The sequence below is a fragment of the Ptychodera flava genome, chromosome 21 (genome assembly GCF_041260155.1).
Source record: "Ptychodera flava strain L36383 chromosome 21, AS_Pfla_20210202, whole genome shotgun sequence".
Lineage (NCBI taxonomy): Eukaryota > Metazoa > Hemichordata > Enteropneusta > Ptychoderidae > Ptychodera > Ptychodera flava.
This window is the reverse complement of record NC_091948.1, coordinates 31,382,254-31,404,997: the sequence shown is the minus strand read 5'-3', so window position 1 is coordinate 31,404,997 and position 22,744 is coordinate 31,382,254. Positions and strand designations below refer to the sequence as shown.

At 35.7% G+C, this 22,744-nt stretch overlaps 2 protein-coding genes across 2 annotated transcripts in view; one reads left to right on the top strand and one right to left on the bottom strand.

Annotated features, from left to right (window-relative positions):
* Positions 1-2,474, top strand: part of LOC139122023 (DNA-directed RNA polymerase III subunit RPC1-like) — a 43,580-nt gene extending 41,106 nt beyond the window's left edge. Inside the window, exons 38-40 of the mRNA XM_070687387.1 lie at positions 749-812; positions 1,417-1,488; positions 2,184-2,474. Coding sequence (XP_070543488.1) covers positions 749-812; positions 1,417-1,488; positions 2,184-2,257 — 210 coding nt within the window. The 3' untranslated portion in view covers positions 2,258-2,474. The remainder of the gene's footprint in view (positions 1-748; positions 813-1,416; positions 1,489-2,183) is intronic.
* A 1,271-nt stretch (positions 2,475-3,745) lies between these two features.
* LOC139122022 (ATP-binding cassette sub-family C member 8-like) overlaps positions 3,746-22,744 on the bottom strand; it is a 62,381-nt gene continuing 43,382 nt past the window's right edge. Inside the window, exons 17-30 of the mRNA XM_070687386.1 lie at positions 21,957-22,165; positions 19,309-19,548; positions 17,043-17,200; positions 15,347-15,439; positions 14,295-14,397; positions 11,705-11,818; positions 11,042-11,153; positions 9,108-9,235; positions 8,310-8,388; positions 7,226-7,334; positions 6,608-6,711; positions 6,058-6,191; positions 5,256-5,318; positions 3,746-4,809 (exon numbers count right to left, since the gene is read on the bottom strand). Coding sequence (XP_070543487.1) covers positions 4,672-4,809; positions 5,256-5,318; positions 6,058-6,191; positions 6,608-6,711; positions 7,226-7,334; positions 8,310-8,388; positions 9,108-9,235; positions 11,042-11,153; positions 11,705-11,818; positions 14,295-14,397; positions 15,347-15,439; positions 17,043-17,200; positions 19,309-19,548; positions 21,957-22,165 — 1,784 coding nt within the window. The 3' untranslated portion in view covers positions 3,746-4,671. The remainder of the gene's footprint in view (positions 4,810-5,255; positions 5,319-6,057; positions 6,192-6,607; positions 6,712-7,225; positions 7,335-8,309; positions 8,389-9,107; positions 9,236-11,041; positions 11,154-11,704; positions 11,819-14,294; positions 14,398-15,346; positions 15,440-17,042; positions 17,201-19,308; positions 19,549-21,956; positions 22,166-22,744) is intronic.

Sequence of the window (22,744 nt, the reverse complement as noted above, 5' to 3'; positions counted from 1 at the left end):
ACTGAATTTGTATCAGTTTGATATTTGCAAGGATCAAACCCAAAATTCCCAAACCAGTACTGTGTTTCGGCTTCATATCATTCCCATTCTCAGAGCACTGTGCAATGTTCTATATGGATTTATTTTCCTTTATTGATTTACATAGGTTGAAATGTAAACTAGATGTACAGTAAGGTTATTCACAAAATGCAGTCATGTACAGGCAAGGGTTTCATGCAGGGCAAATTCAACAAGCTGTAGATGAGTCCAATATGTCTTGCATGGAGCTCCCAAGTGCATGCATGATGTTTTTGCACTACCAATTGTACTCATTTTGTCTCTAAACATGCAATGCTGATAGATTTTGGTAAAAATATTGACACTCACAGATATTTGTTGTATTGTGAAAGCCTTGCGGATATCACTCAAGTGTAATTGTTCAAATTTTGAAACCTGTGCATCATTCAAACTTAGACCAAAGTAACGTTTTAAACGTGTAACGACAGAACTTAAATATACTGTTGCAATAGCAACAAACCGCACCCACCCCCGCCCCAACCACTGTTGACTCCATAGACACCCATGCAGATATGGAGTAAACCAGTCAAAATCATATCACATACGTATACCCTGAGCTGTGGTTAGTGCTTTGACATATACTGTAGCATTTTGTATGATTTTAACTCAAGACAGGTGTATGATACTAACATCATGTTACTTCTCAGACTTCTGAGTATAATGAGAAAGACTAAACTCTGTTTTTCAACAGTTTGAGAAGACTGCTGATCATTTATTTGATGCTTCTTATTATGGACAGAAAGATGCAATCAATGGTAAGTTCAAGTTCAAAAATTCAATCTATTCAATATGAAATTGTCTCCATCATTGCATTCTTTACACTCAAGTAGCTTCCTCTGTGTATGGGCTAAGACAAGATTTTTTTACCTTTCTTAAGTCATATTTCTGCGTGAGGAAATTTTTCCCAAACCATCCACCATTGCACTCTTTACAATCAAGTGGCTTCCCCTGTGTACGGACCAAGATTTTAACTCCTTTATTAGATGCAGGTTGTTAATAATCTGTATCTCAAAACAAATTGGATTAAACTTCCAGTCATCAATGTCAGCAAAAGCAAATATGAAAACCAAGGATTGAGGACAGCGGCTGTAAAGGTATGAATTCAGTACATTGTGATGTCACAGTGTACTGTGCAGAATTCAGACATTTAAAGAAATTACCAGGATTACTGTGAGCTGTGGAGCAGATTATTGCAAATTTGATATTGTGCACATTTTCCAATGTCAGTAAAGTACCAGACACAGGTATAATAACCCTTGATGATATTGTAAAGTGTATGTGTATGACAAAGGGGGGATGGTCCTACTGTGCGTATATCCCTTAAATATTTCCTTTCCGTATGATTATTCTTCTTTCCAGGTGTGAGTGAATGTATCATCATGGGGATACCAATGACCATTGGGACAGGTCTTTTCAAACTGCTTCACAAATATCCTTTAATCCAAAACCCATTCATCTGTGTTCCCTTTATACTTTTGGTGTTATCGGTCAGAGCAACCTTCCTTTGATTTGCCGACCATTAACCCCCTTTTTTACACCAGTTCCTTGTGTTGAAGTCCAACTTCCTCAACGGAAATAATTGGCTCGGGCCAAACCATTGTAGGAAAGGGGTAAAAGCAGAGTGACTTGATAGCATTTGCTACTCTTTACCATATCCATTTTCTTCCTTATGGTGCACAATATGTGAGTGCCACCATCATTTCAAAGAGAAAATCTTCCCTGATCAGACAAGCCTTTCTTATATATGTAACAAATTCAGTGAAAACATTGTCAGTGTTTCGAATCAAACCATTCAAAAATTGAACTTAAACTTTTATCATTAATACCAAAATTGAGGTTTCCCACTTAAAATATGTTTTCCCTTCATCATTTTAGGAGACTATTGCTACCATAGTAAACTTCAGATTCATGGCTTTTTGAAAATATGAGGGTGTTTTCATGTCATCTTTGATAAGAAATATTGCTTTGAAAAAATGTCTATTGGGTAATTGCAATGCTCAGGTTCCATTATTTTAAAGTCTCACTGTTCAAGGAATATGAAATATGCTTTCAATTATCTCATTCACTCATCTACATTTAGCTTATTCAAATGACATTACATAATTTCCCTAACGCTGAATCCACATCTGAGAAGAATCCAAACCCGCCAAAGAGGTCTCTGATATTTGATCAAGATGAGTTTCACACACCAGTGTCGTAGCAGAAATCCTCAAACCTTTCTGTATAATCTGTACAGTACAATCCATCCTGAAGAACTCATTCTTAAATTATTTGTGTATACATCCTCGCAAGTGTTTGAAGGTGCGATCTATGTTCATGGTATGGAGAAACAAAGTTGAATTATTTGTACCTTATCCTTTACACAGGTTTGTATCTTACCTGGCTGGCAATATCATTAAAGTTTGTTGAAATAGAAACATGCAGTCTGTTGTTTTGTGTTTGATTGCATCAAATTTCATGCAATGTACACACGACCAAAATTAATGTATCCAAACTGTAGGTTGTGCTCCCACTTACACAAGGTATATCATCTTTAAGAACAATATCAAAAAATACAATTATTTCAATCTTCAGGATCTTTATCATAATGCATTTAAAATTTTAAGTTATCCCATTTAATTTTCACTGGCTTTACTTTATGTCTACTACTGTAAATGCCATATAGAAGCTGCATCCTCAATAGAAGCCACTCTTAGACTTTACAACATCGTCCTTGATTGTTTTTGACAACGTTTGGGTTTTTTGTATCGTTCCGTAATAGAAGCTGCACTCCTTCTTTGAGTGGTCCATATGAAATGAGGAGGTCAAACTCACCAGCTTCGTTTGGCTCGAACTTTTTATTATCATACTTCTTTCACACAAGAACAACTAGCAATTTACTGAATTTATCAGGTATTCCAACAGAAATTTGCCATGAATTCCTGCTTAACTTTCAAGCCTCCTCAGTGCAGCTTGCTGCAATGCCAAACGATGAAGGTACAAACATGATGGTATAAGCAAGATCACTACAGCTCCACAATCAAACCAAGAAATGATTTTTGCAAAACGAGTTTGATTTCATGCAAGTTCGACATTATAAAAGCGAACTAATCAAAAATGATCTGCATACTGATTCAAGCATGATGGAACTTCATGAATCACTTCAAAGGTGTGTGTTCACTGCATTATGTACAGGTGAGCAACAGTTCATCAGTGACTTACTAAGCATCCCTGTAACTTTACCTTGGCTGTACCTTCCTCTAATTAGTACTATACCTCATATTATTTGCCATTTTCATAAGCTTCCATTTTGTCATATGTATATGGAAATGGAAGCTTCTCTGATAAGTGGGAACAGTGTTTGTTTTTCTTTTGTATGTGTATGCATGTCTGTCCACAGTTTCTTCTCCCAAACCACTGCGCACATCACTTTTATATTTGGTATGGAGAGCCAACATGGCTATTCCCATTGTTCAGATCTGATGAAAGATATGACCAAACAATATGCAAATGAGGTTGGAAAAGAACTACTGGTAAGATTCCTCTGATCTTTACTTTTACCTGTAGAGTTTCTAAGTTTATTGTTGTATATTGGACTCTCACCATGTATCTTATATATGGGCAAAATGTAAACATTGGTTCAGTGTTATGTAGTATTTCAGTCAAATATACCTACTGTTCATGAAAATCAAGCAAGTTCATCTGTGTGCCTGAAAAATATGGTATATTTGTGAATACATAATCTATACAGGATGACTGTCTTGAAAATCAATCACAGAAAAGAATAAAGAAAATCACAATGAACACTTCACAAAAAGGATAGCGAGGATGATATATTGTGAGAAGGTTGCAAAGCACCAGAAGTATTATGTAATGAAACATCGGCAAATGTTATCATTCGAAATGACAGACACCTTGCTGTGAAAATCAAAGCAAAAAGCGTGTAAGTTACTAACACCGAAATATTAATTTATTAAAATATTACACTTTTCATCTTGTTCAGTCTACCAAAAGATATTTTATGCGTCAAATTATGTCTTAAAGTCATGAGAAGAAATACCTTTGCTATACAAAACACGATCATAGAAAGAATCATCTTCCTGTAGTGTGATGAGAAGATAAAAACACATCAGACTACATTTGGACACATTTATGCTTACCATGGATGGGCATATCGCAATCAAATTTACAAATGAGAGTTTACTTTCCAAAGGTGTTTTGATATTAAAGTTGCAATTGCTCCCGTAACCAAAGTCCTTTCATTTGATACCTGTATGCAAATCAGTATTTTCAAACCAATATACTAATCAAAATTCTTCAAATATCTAGTGTCAGCAAATCACTAGACTGATATATTGTTTACTTTCCAAGGTGTTTTGATATTAAAGTTGCAATTGCTCCCGTAACCAAAGTCCTTTCATTTGATACCTGTATGCAAATCAGTATTTTCAAACCAATATACTAATCAAAATTCTTCAAATATCTAGTGTCAGCAAATCACTAGACTGATATATTGTTTATATCGAGAGCACTATATGGCATGAATGCTCATTGATAGTTGGACCGATACTGGATCCACGTTTACATCTCAAAAAGGCGGCAGAACAATAGACTGTAAATGACGGCTTTTGGGTCTCATCGTCCTTCTCGAACCATTGAGGCGAAAATACTGTTTTTCTTCATCAGGAGATTTGATGGTGTATCAAATTCCACTATTTTGCCCTCACTTAGAACCAAAATCTTGTCATAATTCAGTATGGTACCAATACGATGCTGAAGAAGAAATTAAAATGCCCATCAGTATAGACAAATGTAAAACAACATTACAGGCACAGTACAACAGTAATACATCAAAGCAAAACAAAATGAAGAATCATTTATTTATAACAAACGAAAATGTTTAGCAAGGAAAGTAAAAGACCAATCTATTCCGATGTCGTCCTCGTTACCGGTAAGAAAACATTACCTGTCCATTCAATCTTGGAAAGTTTATTCGCGATGAAATCCACTAAGTTTTGTCCACACACCGGAAACGCCCCCTACTGCTCAAATTCATGTCACAAATTTTGACGTCTCTAGTGTAATCATACAGAGCTGTTCAAAGATATTTCCACGACACCTATACAGTCATTTACATTAACATTCCTTTTTAATCTGCTGAAGTGTCAAAATCTATAAGCATACCCTGTCACAGACAACAGAAATTTAAAATAACTTACGGCAATGGTGATAATAGTGCAGTTATCAAAATTATTGGCAATAACTTCTTGAACAACAGCGTCCTGTAATGTAAGAGAAATAATGCTAAACATGTCAACTGCCCTTTTTGTAAACGAACATCATCGTGGTGCACACATGCTATTTTATTATCAAATGTTTCCAAGCACTGTAACATCACATTAGTTCTGATGAGTATAATATGGGTCGGGAGGCATGTTGCACCCGGCACAACGATCCAGAAAGTTCGATGTCTTGAACTTATATGTAGTAACTATGTTCATGATGGCCTAGAATGTGGAAACTCTAATGTTGGTCATCTGCTGACCACTTTGGCTTAAACGGTCAATTGTACTGGGAAACATCATACGCGCTTATGTATTTTGGGTTTCGCTCATTTAGTTTTGCTTATTCATCACAGTCGAAATTCGATTACAAGAGGGAATTCGAAATAAAAAGATATTGTAGCACGGGAACAGCTACAAATAAGTCAAGCAAATATGCATTATTCGTTTTTGATAAAACTTAAACGTTAGCAAAACTTAATAAGCTAAACCTGAAATACATGAGCGGATGTTATATTCACATGCATTGGTCGTGGCGGGGAGGTAATCGTAGCAGAGTGGATGTTTTAACTGTCGTGTTTGACCGGAATGAAACAACAGAACAAGTTTCTCCTAATGATGATTTCTTCTTGCAATGGGCCTGTCTTTCACGAAATAAGCTAAGGACACACACAACAGATAAATACAAGTAGTATGTCTAAGCTTGCTCAATTCTTCATCTGCGATTCATGTTACTTACTGTTGCCGTATCGATTGAAGCAGTGGCTTCATCCATCACAAGTATCTTCGACCTCCGTAGAAAGGCTCTTGCCAAACAGAAAAGCTGCCTTTGCCCAACACTAAAATTTTCTCCTCCTTCTAGAATTTCCCCGTCTGTGAAAACGATTAAGCACTTTACTCTACTTAGTATATATTATTATTAATGCTCTGTAATCAAAAATTGTCAAGGATTTCTGCATGGCCAATTTAAATTATCCTTTTGTGTGTATACTGATACTATTTTCGGTAATGAAGTTCAATCTGTATATTTTATATCGTAGTCGAGGCTTGCATATCTTGCGAAAACAACTGCATGCGAGCTAGATTATTCCTTTTAACACCATCCAGTCTTATTAAGAGTTTACCTGTAAGAAGTGTCATAAATCAGCATCAGCCGTAATGTTTTCCATCAAGGTCAGAATCCTAATCTCTGATTTTTCGGATTCTTTGTTAAAGCTCTTTTCAAGATACGTTGCTTCATTTTTAACACGTTGCTGGAAAATCGTGCTCGAAGACATTTTTATTCTTACCTAATTGTCCTGGTAGTTCTTTTATAATATCTTTCAGTTGAGCTGTTTCAAGGGCTTTCCAAAGCGAGTCATCATCCAGTTTTTTCGCTGGATCTAAATTATACCTGGTGTATAATGAATAGTAATAAATGGGTCTCGAATGCATAATACCAATAAATACGATTGGAACTAATTTGGGATAATTGGATCTTCATATTTTTCATATTTGAATGGTAGGTGCCCTATAGCTAAATGTTGCGATATTACAAATTATTCATAAAAAAAGTGTGTAACGTAAAAAGAAAAGCAGATGAGCTTACATTTGCAGATTTTAAAGACATTAGTTCAAAATCCAATTATCCTAAATTAGTTCCAATCGTGTTAATAATAAAAAACCGCTCCATGGATTTCAGTAAAACCACGTGCACATGACGCCACAATTTTGATTCAAAACTCGCCAAACGAGTTCTTAAGATCGGCGTAGTTATTTTGACTTTCAGGGTATGATCCTGCAAGGATTATTTTCATTGAAATCGATTCCTATTGTACTGGAAAATATTCAGGTGAGAAGATGATGACGCTGAACCGTTTTCATGTTTCAACAGATGCCGATGTAAAGACAGAGATATTCCAACTCACCTCACAGTACCAGAGAAGAGAACGGGATCTTGTGGTATAATGGCCAATCGGTTACGGAGTGACAACAGTGGCGTGGTAGATATATCAACATCGTCAATTAATATTTTTCCTGTTTTAGAGGAAATAAGGATTTTATTAGTAACAGACTTTTTACTCCGTTATCGTTTTGCTATGTGTTTTCTAGTTCACCACAGTTTGGATTTATTCTGCATTTTGCTAATGTTTGTCATCTTGTCGATCAGTCTAACCAACACATGAAAACAATTACGTTTATTTACGTAATAAAAGAAAGTAATCATTCAAACAGTGATATTTAGAGATTTCTTTGCGTTTGTCGTCAGTTAATTTTGTTCATTTCTATCATTTCTGGGGGAAAAGAAGATTGTTGTATTTCTTTGGAGGAATGTGGCAAAAATCCATAATTTGAACGATGAAGACGGGACCATTGGTGGGATCGTTCTCGAATTGGTATTCACATTGCACGGAATAAATCTGACCCAGTCAAGATCATGGTAAACACCGGTCAAGGTCACTGTCGTCGTCGTTGACTCATACGACCAATGTAAACACTGTATCCAAGGTATGATACTGATTAATGAAAGTTAAAAGATGTCTGTCATAATCTACATCGTATAATTTACATGTTGCCGCTATGATCAGTGTATGATGATGAGGGGGCCGGCATCTGGATATCGTGCACGAAATACAATGTTTGTAAACAAGAAACTCGCACAGGCGCAGTTCCGACGACTGTGTCCCTTTAACTTGATTAAACACTGAAATCTCTTTTTCATAGAAAACCATGGGAAAACCCATGCTACAGTAGGTTGCTTGAACCGAAGATGATGGCTCCCCATACCGTGTTTGGAAACTATTCGTCATGGCAATATTTGCATATAAGTACCTAAAATGCTAAACAAGAGCTCATCATCTACATAATCAGTCATGAGAGAATGCAACAACGACCCTTAGTTGAGGCACAGTCCCTCCACAAGTGTGTGAAGGGACTGTGGTTGAGGTGAGGAAGTTGAAGGGCCGAGCCATTTCACAATGGAAAGATAGCATTAAAGAAATAAACACGCACCTTTGAATGTCTGGATTATTCTAAATAGGGCTAAAGTTAAGGAAGACTTTCCACTTCCCGTCCTACCACAGATACCAATCTGAAAAGAGAAAGAACTGTCAAGACAAAAATACTAGTGACAACTGCTACCTTCCAATTTCAAATACTAATGATGTCAATCACTGTTGTCGGCAGTCAGTAACACTGCTTTTAAATATTATTTGGTATTTATTATGTTCGTTAGACTTGGGGACAATTTTATTGATATCTTGATTTGATGAGTCTTTTTTGTTAAATCAACAACAGAGGTTTTTTGTTATGTAGGTATCATATATTGACAACAGATCTACTCTTTTCGAACATGCTAATAAGAAAAATAACTGTATTACAATTCTAAACCTTTAGGTGATACGGTAATTTTATTGGGTTAGGAAGACTGAAATTAGGTAACACATGTGCTTAGGATATGCCTGTGTTGGCACACCGGATTGTCTTATCAGAAAATTTACCCACTAGATTACAATTTCAATTTAAAACAAAAGGCTATCACACCATAATCCTCTTACCAGCATCTTGGTCTGGCAGTGAACAGGGATAGTGAACATTCATCGTGTCTAGTGATCCCTGTATTTCGTGAAACTTCTGGTACGAACATAATAACTTTATAATCATGAAGTGTGTATGTGTTCATGACATACTATTACATATCTGTGCTGTGTTTGTGTTGTTATATGCATTTATGTATGTGCAATTGTATCTGTTTTTGCCTGTCTTTCTGCGTTTGCCTAATTTACAAACAGAATAAGAATTGTACAATACCTTCTGCCCAGATTCAACATGCAATGTGATGTGTCGAAGGACAGCGTCCAGATGATCGGCGTATCTAACAGAGATATTCTGAAATTTGATGTCGCCTTCGCTCGGCCAGTTGTCTGTCGGCGATATTCCTGCAAAGTCAATCGCCGACCGGCAACGTTTTATCAAAAATCAAAATGGTTCAAACACATTTGCTTAAACGAAGATCATGTCAATATTTGGTAAGGATCTACTGTATAGGTCACGTTTTATCACTTAATCTTGACATTTACCACATTGAAGCCGGATGCATTTGAAGTTATAATATATATTCACTTGATTATCAAAATTCAAATGACAGCTAGTTTCTCTTTAGAGCATATAAGATTTTGCCATGATGGACAAACGGCTCAGACGCATTGTAATGATTTGATGCACATTGTGTTGGCCATTCAATTCGCTCATCATGGGGTACGTTAAACCATAGATCTGATTAATGCACACTCAAAATGCACATTGTAGACCGTCATTCTTTAAATATTGCGGGACTAGTGACTCAAATCACGGATCACAAGCTCGTAAATGCTGACATCATGGAGCACTTATTTGCAACGGCCAGTCTGAACAGCTGATGCCCAGGGATCTAGTCTACAATCTTGTGCCTGGTAGCTTGACCATGTGCTGGAATGTTTCTGCAACTTTAAATTCATGGGCCGGGCAGTTGAGTGGAATGGAGGGGAGTCCGGAACGAAAAGATAGAACGAGGTATTGTAATGTGTAGAAAAGGAACTAGAAGAACCTATGTATATAATTCAACAAGGCTGTCAAACGGTATGCTAAGGTTTTGCTCACTTCTTTTGATCAGGATATTGGCACCTCGTAAAAACAACCGCAATGGAAGACTCGTTCGTCAATGATCTATTGTTGCAATGAATATATTAAAAGCCCACCAAAACAACAACAGCGTTAGCAGATAGTTTGCTTCGGTGGTGTTTTGTGTAAACACTCTCTCACACGGCTTTTCACATTAGTAAACTGTCGTTTGCTACACTTCACACCTGCAAGGTTGTACATTAATTGTCTAAAGTAGCACGTTGCAATCACACAGTGCACATATTTCAAATCCCGCCATGAAAGAAATGAAGACTGAAAGAATGGAAGATAATACTCTTCTGCTTTAAAACACGCGAGAGAATGCGAACAAATGTCCGGCTCATCGTTACTATAACTGTTATCTTCCCTTTCTTTCAGTGATGATGATTGTTCACGCCTCGAAAATGACAGGCTTAAAATTGCTAAGACTTTTCTCAAGGAATATTTAAACCATTCTCTTTCAAATTCAAGAATAAAAATCAAGAGTGACCATGAAAATTTGGTACTAGAGAAAGATATTACCCAAAATTATCCGATATTTGAAATTCAAAATCACCGCCGTATCTGTGTTAACTCTATAGAGAAAAATAAAATTTTCGATTTTCGGAAAACTATGACGGTGAATAGTTGTCCTCACAAGTAGTAGATCAGAAAAGAATTAAGTTAGAGAGTCAAAATATCTGTCCCCGAGGCGCATTCTACCTTAAGGTAGTATGCACCTCGAAAGTGAAAGACTTAAACTTTTGCTCTAACTTTCCTCTGGGAATCTTTCAATCATTCTCTTTCAAAATCAGGAATAATAATAGGGGGTTACCGTGCAAATTTTGGTACTAGAGAAACAAATAACCCAAGATTTACCGATATTAGAAATTTAAAATGGCCGCCATCCCTGTGTTAACTCTATGGAGGAAAATAAAAATTTTCGAATTTCGAAAAACTAAGCCGATGAAAAGCTTTCTTTCACCAAGAGCTTTAAAATGAACCCCCACATGTTGTGTATCAGAAGAAAATTGTAAAAGTTTGAGAGTCCGAATGTCTGTCCCCAAGGTGCGTTAAATGCTCATCTTGATATTGTCTTTGCTTACCTTGATAATTTTCCTGGTTCAAGTTACTGTATTCTTCAATGCGCTGAACGCTTTTAATGTACAATATAACTTCTCCAGATTTACTATGTAGCCAGTTAGATGACGCTACAAACTATGTGTGCAAAGATATATCAATACCATAATTGAGAATTCGTATAGAAATAAAGACATTAAATAGAGATTTTTTTAAATGGCACAGTCTCCCTATCGAGATTTACTAGTCTGTCTATGCACGTGTTTATTACATGTGATATCGTTATTGAATAAATAGAAGGAATAAATTTCAGTAAACTGTTACGTTGACAGTAGAGAGATAACGAAACTGACAAACTTTTCCCTATGTTGATCCATGCAAGAGAAATAGAGAAGGGGGGCCTTTTGGGGGGGGGGAGTGTAAAGATTCTCCAAAAAGACGAGGATTGGAACATGGGCAAACACTAAGTGACTAGAGAGCTATACACTGAATTATAAACTCCCGAAGCTAATCAGCCGTACACTGTGTGACAAATTATTTTTTTTTAGTTTTCACCAAAGATTGCTAATTGATTCATTTCTGGCGCAGCATATTGACTACACTTAAATTCTGCCCTAATTTACTCATCGTTCTATATTACACACACAATTAATGTCTCCGGTGTTAGACTTTATGTAGGATGCACTTACAGCCATAGTAGATGTGATACAAAGTCCAACATAGCTCGGTTCAAGTCCAGATGTCATGGCTACAGCAACTACTGCTACACACACAGCAAACTGTCCGACATAGTTGGTCAAACTCTAAAACAGAAAGGAGACTGAATGAGTATTAAGTGATGTTCACCCCTTGACATTTCCAATCAGTTGGAGCTAGGGTCAGGGGTCAAGTGTTGGGATTGGGTAAGTGGTAGGTTTTCCCTTAAGGGCAATCGTGTATACCAATTACAGACTTTGACAGTAAGAAGATTTGAAGGTTTATATTTAATCCATAGTGGTTGATATTGAGCCTCTCTTAACTTACACAGAAATTATGTTTCATGTTGAATTTATAATATTGCATTGTATATTTTATGTTAAGGATTACTTTGTTAAATATTGCAAATGTTGGAAGAATATTACCAATGGGATATGTGGAGAATATTGGAGAAGTGTTCCACCCATAAAGTTCAAATTACTTTTTTTTTAAATAATTTGCAGCAATTGACAATAATAGTCCTTTTTCGACAAAAACATATATTACACAAATGATGTTTGTGACGCCATTGTCAAGGAACAATGATGATAATGTATCATTTTATTACATTTAATCGTAAAAGAACGGATTGTCTGTTTCTTCAATAAGTGCAATGTTGTGGTATCCTGGACTTTCCCTAAAATAGAGATGTTTGTTCTTCTCCCAAAACATTTCAAAATGCAAAATGTTCAGCCCTTCAATATAATCTGCATGTGTGAATTATTGAATTTGATTGTTGACTACCGAATTTTATAGAATTAGACAAGAATGTTTCATGTTTTATGTTTCATGTTGAATTTATAATATTGCATTGTATATTTGCTATGTAATATTGCATTGTTTATTTTATATCTTATAGAGAAGATGGACCTTGGCTATGTTACATTAGGTATTTTTGTTGATTTGAAAAAAGCCTTTGACACTATAGATCATGATATCCTTCTTCACAAACTACATCATTATGGAGTGCGGGGCCCATCACTTAAGTTATTTCATAGTTATTTAACAAATCGTAATCAATTTGTAATTGTAGATGGTAAATCTTCTTGTTACAGGCAAATCAAATGTGGTGTACCGCAGGTTCCATTCTGGGTCCGACTTTATTCTTGGTATGTATCAACGATATTTGTAATTCAACAGACTATTTTAATTGTACACTTTTTGCAGATGATACAAATATCTTTAAATCTCTAAGTACCCAGAATGTAAATCTTACTCAAATTAACGCCAAATTTAATGAAATTATCAGTTGGTGTATGGCCAACAAACTCACAGTCAACGTTGACAAAACCAATTATATGATCATAAAGACACCACAGCGAAACACCATATTTGAAGGAAATCTGTCAATTGGGAATGATACAATAGAACAAGTTTCTTGTGCCAGCTATTTAGGAGTTACGATAGATTCATCTTTGTCATGGAAATATCATATACGGAAGGTCATTGAAGTAATTACACCCAAATTGGTATCATTACACGACTAAGACACTATGTTCCAAAATCCATTCTCATTCAATTATATAATGCTTTTATCTTACCTCATATAATGTACTGTTTGGAAATCTGGGGAAACACTTTTTCCAGCTATTTAGAGCCAATTTTTCGCCTTCAGAAACGGATTGTTCGCTCAATTACCTTTTCTCATTTCATTGCTCCTTCCGAACCTCTGTTTTACAAACTGAATATTTTAGATATCTACAAACTGAGTAAATATTGTACTTGTATGTTTGTTTATGATTTGAAACATAACAATCTTCCTCATACAGGTGAACACTATTTTGAGATTCCAAAGCTCTCGTATCCAACACGTTTAACACAAGTTGAAAACTTTCGTATTCCAGGCTAAAATTTGACAACATAATATTAGGTATGCAGCTGTGAAACACTGGAATTCGCTGCCTGACTATCTCAAACGATTGTTAAGTAGACCAGTTTTCAAGTCTGCATTGAAACATCACTTACTGAATTTACATTAAAACTGTGTTTGTTTCTATCCTCCATCACACTTAAGCTTGTACCGAATAGTTATTTGTATACTCACGGGCCATGAACTCGACAAGTCTTTTTAGACTATTTTCATGGCCCCACCAGATTTTACAATATTGCAATGTTCTTTTCTTTTCTTTGACTTTGTACAATTTCAGTAATACACAGTTTCTGATAATTTTCATTATTGTACATACTGTGAAGCATCTGGTGAAATAAAGCATTCATTAAGAATATCCATTGTCAACTCATAACATCATATGTTGTACATTTCATTTTGACAAAGTAAATAATTCTCATTTCAATTAAGTTTTGCGGAGAATAAGAAGATATGCATTATATTTTGGTTTATAAAACGTAGAAGGTAGTATATCTGAAAAAAACTGTTGACAGCTTGTGTAACATTACAGATAACCATTGTGATAGTATCGCCTGCCACCGTTTTACCAAGTGAACACCTTGACAGCATGGTCTTTGTACAAGGAATTAAACAGCTTTCTCTACAGAAAAGCCGATGACTAAGAAAACAGTCTTTCCTAAATACTGACTACTCACCCCGAGCATAGTGATCATTCTAACCATTCCCCAGAAGGAAAGCATGGCTAACGAGTTCGAGCTGACATAGTCGTACATTTTACGCCGAAAGACGTGTTCCTTCCTAGAAAAAAGACAGAAGAGGTTGTTTTAGTAGCTTGCATCCCATATCACACTCAGGGACACTATTTTCAAAGAATTAAACACTTTGGATGCTCACAATTACCTTTCCATCTCAGCATTTATTTTTTCAAATATGAAATTTATAGACATGAATTGAATATGTGCTAACATCAACAACAAGTCAGAGTTACCAAGTTTGTTGTGTCACCATCCACTGCGAAATTCTCAAATTTTGTTTGTCCAAATCCTTTTGTTTTTAGTTGGCATATACCGTTGGGTGATCTCATTCATATTGGGTCATTAATAATATCATAAAAGTATACTTTGTTATTTTTTGGTTTTTTTACGCTTTTTTGTAGTTTGCATCAACAAATCTCTAAAGAAATGTATTTTCCATTGGACTTTGGATGTCGTCTATCGGGCGCTGTAAAGTTAACTTTGTTAAAGAACTGATTGCATTTATATATTGGCATTTTCGAGGATTTTTCTCGTTCGCATGAACATCTTTCCTAAGACAGTCCATAAAATTGGTTTGAAATGTGATTTGTCGCCTCTAACGATGACTCATGCATGTTTGCTCAATTCGGAATTATACTGATAGATTTGCCATTTTGAGGAATTCTCACATAAACTGATTTAAGTATATGCTTTGGGATATAGTTTGAGATTTGATTGGTTCAAAAATGAAATGTAATGCATAATTTACTTCGTGTAACTTCCTAATTTTTTTTTGCAAAACAAATAAGCGTTGTTGTTGTTGTTGTTGTTGTTGTTGTTGTCGTTGTGTGTGTGTGTGTGTGTGTGTGTGTGTGCGCGCGCGCGTGTGCGCGCGCTGCAGCTCCCTCCAATGAAAAGTCTTCCTGTCTGAGGCAATTCGATAAAATGGTCAAATTATCTCAAATACAAGTACTGAGTAAGCATTGGTACAAAATGAAAAAATCTCCATTTACCTGTATGCTCTGATTGACTGAAGGCCTTGGAGAGTTTCTGATAAGTTAGCTAACATTGGCGACCTCGTAATGGCTTCCATTCGTTGGAGTTTCCTGTTTGCAGAAAGAACAACGAATAAATAGCAGGTCCCTTTATACTGTGTTTGCAGGAACTGCGCAGTTACCCAAAGGAGCCGTGGATAGTTAAAACACATGCATGACTGGGGATGGCAGGCTACAAGTGGGAGAGTAATGTGACAATGGGTATACATACTCTAGGGGGGGGGGGTCCAGTCAATATGTGAGAGTAATGTGACAATGGGTATACATACTCTAGGGGTGAGTTTTCAGTTAATGTGTTTGTGAGAGTAATGTGACGATGAGTTTACATACTCTAGGGTTGGGGGTCCAGTAAAACAGAAGACAGCAAGGCAGAATTAGGCAGGTAAGAGAAATTTGGAGCGGGAAACATGCTGGACTCTTACTGGACAAATTAGGCCTAAATCGTAGTGATTGGCGGAGTTTTCAGCTCAAAACCCAAGTGTCTTTAATGGATACATTTCAAATAATATTCAAACTTATCTAACCGTTTTGTTTTATTTGGTTCCTGTACTCTAATTTACAGTCACTACCTAAAACGTTACACAGTTAAGGCATGCATATATATATATATATATATATATATATATATATATATATATATATATATATATATATATATATATATATATATATATATATATATATATATACTTTTGCTCTATCTGTAAATTATACAAATACATGTATCGATATTTAACTTTTCCAAGTAATGGGGTCAGTCAAATTTTTTGTTTAGAGAGGGGGTACTCAAATTCATCATGGTTGGCTGGGGTTACTCAAAATTTCAAAGTTTCTAATATAATTGCTCCCACCCTCCCTCTAAGCCGTAAATGATGACTCCCTAATATTTAGTATCGCAGACAGATCACGGTGAGAATGTGATTGCACTGCAGTCATAAGACGTAACCCATGGTGGCAAATATACATTTTATCAGAAATCTCATATAGATTCATAACAGAGAACAACTCACGTCTACCACCCAGTTACATATACACTGACCCCTTCTAAAAACCATAAAAAAGTCATAATTATTTCCCCTTTTGTTTTCTCCTTTGACCTATGCTCAGAGTGTCTGGCGTGCGAGACAGCGAGGGCGTAGGAATGCGCACTCATCAGTAAATAGACTTTCGAGACTGTCAGATATAGAAATAGAAGTAATGATGTAACAATTGATATGTAGCTGCCATCGGAGCGTAGGAACAGATACGATACTAGGTAAGCAGATATAAGCTCAAAATGATTCGCGTTTCCGTGTTTGTTGCAGTTGTCCTTAAATTGGCACTTATTCTGACATTACTGTCATGACGTAATCTGAAACTTCATTAAAATTCATTAGCAGTATTTACCATTTATAGATTCAATTGAAAATATCACTAAGCATACAGACTAGCTATTAGCTGAAATGCAAAATGTCGTTCAATATATCATCGTCTCCTCAATGTACAAATCAAGTTTCATCAACTTTGATCAAGTTCATTAAAGAAACAAACTTCCTGCCTCATCCGAATCCTTCACCGCTGTTCCACGCTGCGCTCTTTCTGAATAACATACTTGTCATCTGCTTACGCCAGCTAATCAAGTGTGCTACATGCTAAAACTTACGGAGGAACTTACCCAGACGGTTGAACGAATATTTTCACGAACCAACATGTGATAAACCCAATTGGAATCGTAAATGCTAAATTTAGTGGTAAGGTGATTGCTGCCAGGCAAACGTTACTTATGATTTGTAAGATGAAAGTTACAAATGTGTTCAATGTGTTCCATAAAACCTAGAAGAAAACAGGAAAATGTAATAGTGATTATTTTAGTTTATCAATGTGTACATTTGACTTTTACGCACGTCTAAGGAGCCAGTGTCTGTCTGTCTATTTGTGTGTCAGTCTGTCTCTGTGCCTCTCTTTGTGTATATATATATATATATATATATATATATAATATGTGTGTGTGTGTGTGTGTGTGTGTGTGTTTGTGTGTGTGTGTGTGTGTGTGTGTGTCTTTGTTTGTTTGTTTGTCTGTCTGTCTGTCCACATAGGCGACAACATATTGCCCGAGGAAAATGCCCGCCAGCCCCGCCAAAATACGTCACGCGAATACTTTTTTCCTCGCTTTGTCGGCTGCCTTTTCGTACTTGGTGAATGGAGAAATCTCGGAGAGATTTTGTGTTTTAATTGGATCATTGATGATTCTTCCAAGAACTTTTTTATAATGACTTGTAGTGCTTCATTCAAAAATACCTCTTGGGGAGATTTCAGGAGGTGGGGCCTTAAAAAAATTACAACATGCCAGGGGAATCCGAAAAAAATTGACATTGCAAAGGGGAGGGGGCTTGAAAATTTATTGAATATCAAACTCCTTTTTAAAAACCTGGCACTTTAATTTCCTGCCATTACCATTTTTGGGTATATTAAACATTTTATTGATGTTCCAAGCAGCCATCTTGAGGCAAAAGGTTTAGGTTGTCATGGTTTCTATTTACCTAACCCCTCTGTTGTGCTAAACTGTCGTCTATAATGAATAAAAGTTTCAACTTAAACTTTCAATAACAATTTGGGAGATAACTTATTTGATAACATTCTCCCATTGACAATACATTGGGTCTAGGTCAGTGTCAAACGTTCATATCGCCGTATGTACATTTTCGGTGGACTTTGACAGAATACAAACTATTTGGAATAGTGCACAATGCCATCAATAACAAATTGAAACTTAAGGTCAAACAACCTTTGAATAACTGTTTGGGAGATGATAACACTTCTGTGTTATTTGTAGTTTCCTCATAGACTACAAGTACAGTGAATCAACATTTTCAGTGAAATTCCAAAATCACATTTCTTGCACAGACATGCACTTGTAACTTACCTTTGTCTAATCAAGTACATTAATTTCAATTAGCAATCGTCTATAAATACACATATATTGCTAGAACAGATATAAACGGATATTTCTAGTTTTATATTGAAAAATGCGCGTTCATAGTTGTCTCATAGACTACCGTGTATAGTAAATCAACATTATCGATGAAATCCACAAATCAAATTTTTGTACACAGATGCACTTTTTACCTGCCACTTCGTCAAGCAAAATACATTTACATGAATTATTACACACGTGCAAATGTAAAGATATAGCTTTTTTATGGGGAAAATGTTATCATAATAGTTTGCCCAATATACTCAATTATATTACCATGCCCTGTCCGTCGCATTTTAATTGGTCGAGCTGAACAGTGTGACCGACCACAAATACGCAATAATGGTTTGTTCATATGCTCGTGAATATGAATAATATCGTAAACATCGTAACTTTTCAGCTAAAACGTAAAATTGTAATTTGTACAACAATCATAATCAATCACAAAATAAAATGGAATACTTTTTGGCCAAGTTTAGACACTTTTTTTGAAAAATCTGCGGATTTGCAAAATTTTTACAGCGCACGCACTACTCACTGACAAGTTCTGAGGCCTCGCAAATTTTCGTAAATTTTGACGGTTTTGGGAGTTCGTTGATAATATAATGGAAATAATAGACTTCGTGCTGACCATTAACGTTTATTTATGGGCGCGGGCTTGAGGAAAGCGAAAATTAACGGGCTTGGCAAGCCTCGCCCGTTAATTTTTTGGCTTTCCTCTAGCCCTCGCCCATTATTTCTATGATGAACATGTATTATGATTTGATATTTTTCGACGAAGCACTATATCGGCCACTTTTTGCCTTCCTGTGTGGGGGGTCTTCAAAATTATAGCAAGTTTGAAGGGGGTAGTTGAACACATTTTGAGTCTGTTAGGGGGTATTTGAAAATTCTGAGAACTTTTTTGGAATATCCCCTTCCAGAGGTGTTTCTGAATGCAGACTAACGCCACAGCAGATGAACTTACCACATCAGTAATAGCGAGGTCATTCGAGAAACGATTCAAGATACGACCAATGGGCGTGATGTCGAAGAACCGAAGAGGAGCATGGATGACGTTGTTCAACATTTTGTCGTGAAGTCGCCTTGCAGCCTTTATACAAAATAATGTTACTGCTGCACTCGTTGCTAAGAGCAGTGACAAGAAAAGTACCCCTTCAGCAGAGTAAAATATTAGGTACTTTCTGCTCAATTGCTCTTGAGAAGCCTACAAAGAGAAGGAGACATGGGTTAAGTTAAAGGAGAGGACATCCATTAGCATGCATAAATATGTAAGATTGAACATGTAAATTTAAGCGAAACATACAAGTCATTTGCCATAGTCAATACACAGAAAGGCAAGTGTATAAAAACCTTACAAAAACTTGAACGGTTCAGTAGTTCACAGTCACGACGCAAAAAATATCCTTCGTTAACAGGCACACCAACGTCAGGCCTAAAATAACTTTCAACATTTTGTTCGACACCAGTGATGAACGCAGAACAATCAAATTGAGACTAAGTAGATGCTGTGTGGCAATAGGAATGCATCAGAAACATGGTGTTCAAGTTTAGCTATTCAAAATATAGGTGTTCATAAAAATTACACTTTACAAAAGCTTCCTATTATGCTCATGATTAAGGTGAAAACAGACGATCCATAAATGTTGTGCCAATTCAAATCAAGTGCATTCAGCTTTAATGTTTGGCAAAATTACAGAGACATTTATAATATCAAATAAGCTAATTATGGAAACTCAGAGCATTTATTTTCTAAGTATGGCCTCATTGCACTTTCATTTAATATGCAAATAAGCTATTGATCAGTTTGCATAGGCAAATATAACATATGAACTTTAGTAGGTCCGATCAAAGTCAATGCATCTTCTTTAGACGTATAGACTAATTACAGACTTCCATTATATATGCAGGAAAGTATTAATCAGTATGTCATGATCATCAGATTTTCAGCATAAGCAAAATTGTATGTAATATATAAATCGTAGAAGTCCGCTCAAACCCAATAATTCACTTTTCACATGTTGATATCAATATATTAATGTACCCAAGAAGTTTGATCAGGTTCGGTGCATTAAGCTTTGATATATGGCCTAATTACTCAAATTCACACGATATGCAAATAAGCTTACTATGATATGTCGAGCATAACCTAATTAAGTATAACCAATGTACCCCTGAAGCCGGATCATATTCAGCAGATGCAATTTTGCTACATGGCTTAATTACAGAAAGTCATTAAATATGCAAATGAACTCATGTTGAGCAAATGATACTCACCATACTGCCCAGCATCTAAGTATAACCTATGTGCCTCTGAATTCTGGCAAAATTCAGTGTATTCAGCATTAATATATATAACTTAAATACAGAAAACGATTAAAAATGAAAATAAGCTAATAATCAGAGTTTCGTGCTGATCGATCTTATAGCATATTAAGGTAGAATGCGCCTCAGGGACAGATATTTTGATTTTCTAACTTTTAAAATTATTTTCTGATCTACCACTTGTGGGCTCATTTTAAAGCTCTTGGTGTACGAAGACTTTTCACCGTCCTAGTTTTCCGAAAATCGAAAATCTTATTTTTTTCCATAGAATTAACATAGAGACGGCGACCATTTTTAATTTCAAATATCGGTAAATTTTGGGCTATATGTTTCTCTAGTACCAAAATTTGCAGAGTGATCCCAAATTTTCATTTTTGATTTTGAAAGAGAATGGTTTAAATATTCCTTGAGAGAAGTTTGAGCAAAAGTTTAAGTCTTTCATTTTCGAGACGAGAACTACCTTAAGTAGACCAAAAGTATGTCCAATGAGTAGCAGAGGTCTGGTAAAATTCAGTACATTCAGTATTGATATGTAATCTAATCACACAGCGTCATCAAATATGCAAATGAGCTAATATTAGAATATCGTACCCATCAAGTTGGAGGTCGAGTTCAATCGGTGCATTCAGTATGTATATACGGCCTGATTACAGAAGTTCATTATAAATGCAAATCAGCAAAAAATTATTACAACACGCTTATCAACTTTCAGCATATGTAAACCAAAGTAAGATCAACGTACCTCAAACATCTGATGAAATTGAGTGCATTGACTTTCGATGTATTGCCTAATGTGTCATGATTCCTTAAATATGCAAATGAGCTAATAGTTTTGTAAGCCACTACAACCAAAGTTTCTACACACTCACATACGGCCATTGTGGTGTTCAAAAACATTCTTAATATATTTTTAGAGAGTTGGAGAATGGTTTATTTACAATACTTCCTTCTGACATTCAAATCGACTAACAAGTGCCGAGTCATGACGATGACATAGCTTTATTTGGTAAAAATTGTTTAAGTACAAAATGATACAAATTATTAGCCTTCTGACACCACGGATTGGAAAAAGTGAAATGTTAATGATTGAATTTTACTGAGAACTGAAATAAGATTTCAAACAAAAAAACTATACACATCACCCGAATAGAGGCCATGTTCGTAAATTAAACTACCCGAGTAGAGGCCATGTTCGTAAATTAAACTCCGTTTTAAAATGATTTTGGCGTAAAAAATGAAAGTCTCTATTACAAACAGTCAATACATCGTAAGTCAGGGCTTTCACTGTACCTGCGTAAGATTTCTGGCTTCGTGAGTGGCTTCACTCCAAAAAGCAAGAGTGATGTTGAATGCGATATTTGCCAAGGTTGTCAGTGTGAAGATGACTAATATCAAGCCAACGAAAGGGAACTTTATAACCTTCATGTATAGATAAAAAGGAGTCAATGACGATGCATTTTCGTCATCTTCTTCTCTTGATATGAGCGTCCCGTCTGTCCCTTAGGAGTACAAAAACACGTAAATAGCATTATAACGTATACATGCATAAATGCATACATAAAATAAATACATAAATAGAGAGATACAGATATAGATTCATACATAGAGACATAGAGACATACATATATACATACATAGATACATAGATACATAGATAGATAGATAATAGATAGATAGATAGATAGATAGATAGATACAATAGATAGATACATAGATACATAGATACATAGATATAGATACATACATACATAGATACATACATACATACATACATACATACATACATACATACATACATACATACATACATACATACATACATACATACATACATACATGCATGAGATGTGTGAACATTGGTCAAAGGTCGGCCAAAATGACCGGGAAATGTAGGGCAAACACCATTGATCATCTAACCCTTTGCGGTTTAATACCTGTCGTAAGGTATGCACATTAATAATGTGGGCTTGTTAACATGATTTATAAAGTGGCCTAACAATGTGCTTGCTTATCATACCATATAAAGAGTGTTCCCTTTGAAGTGAATGAGATGCGGGACAGTAGGTCACAGGTTTCTT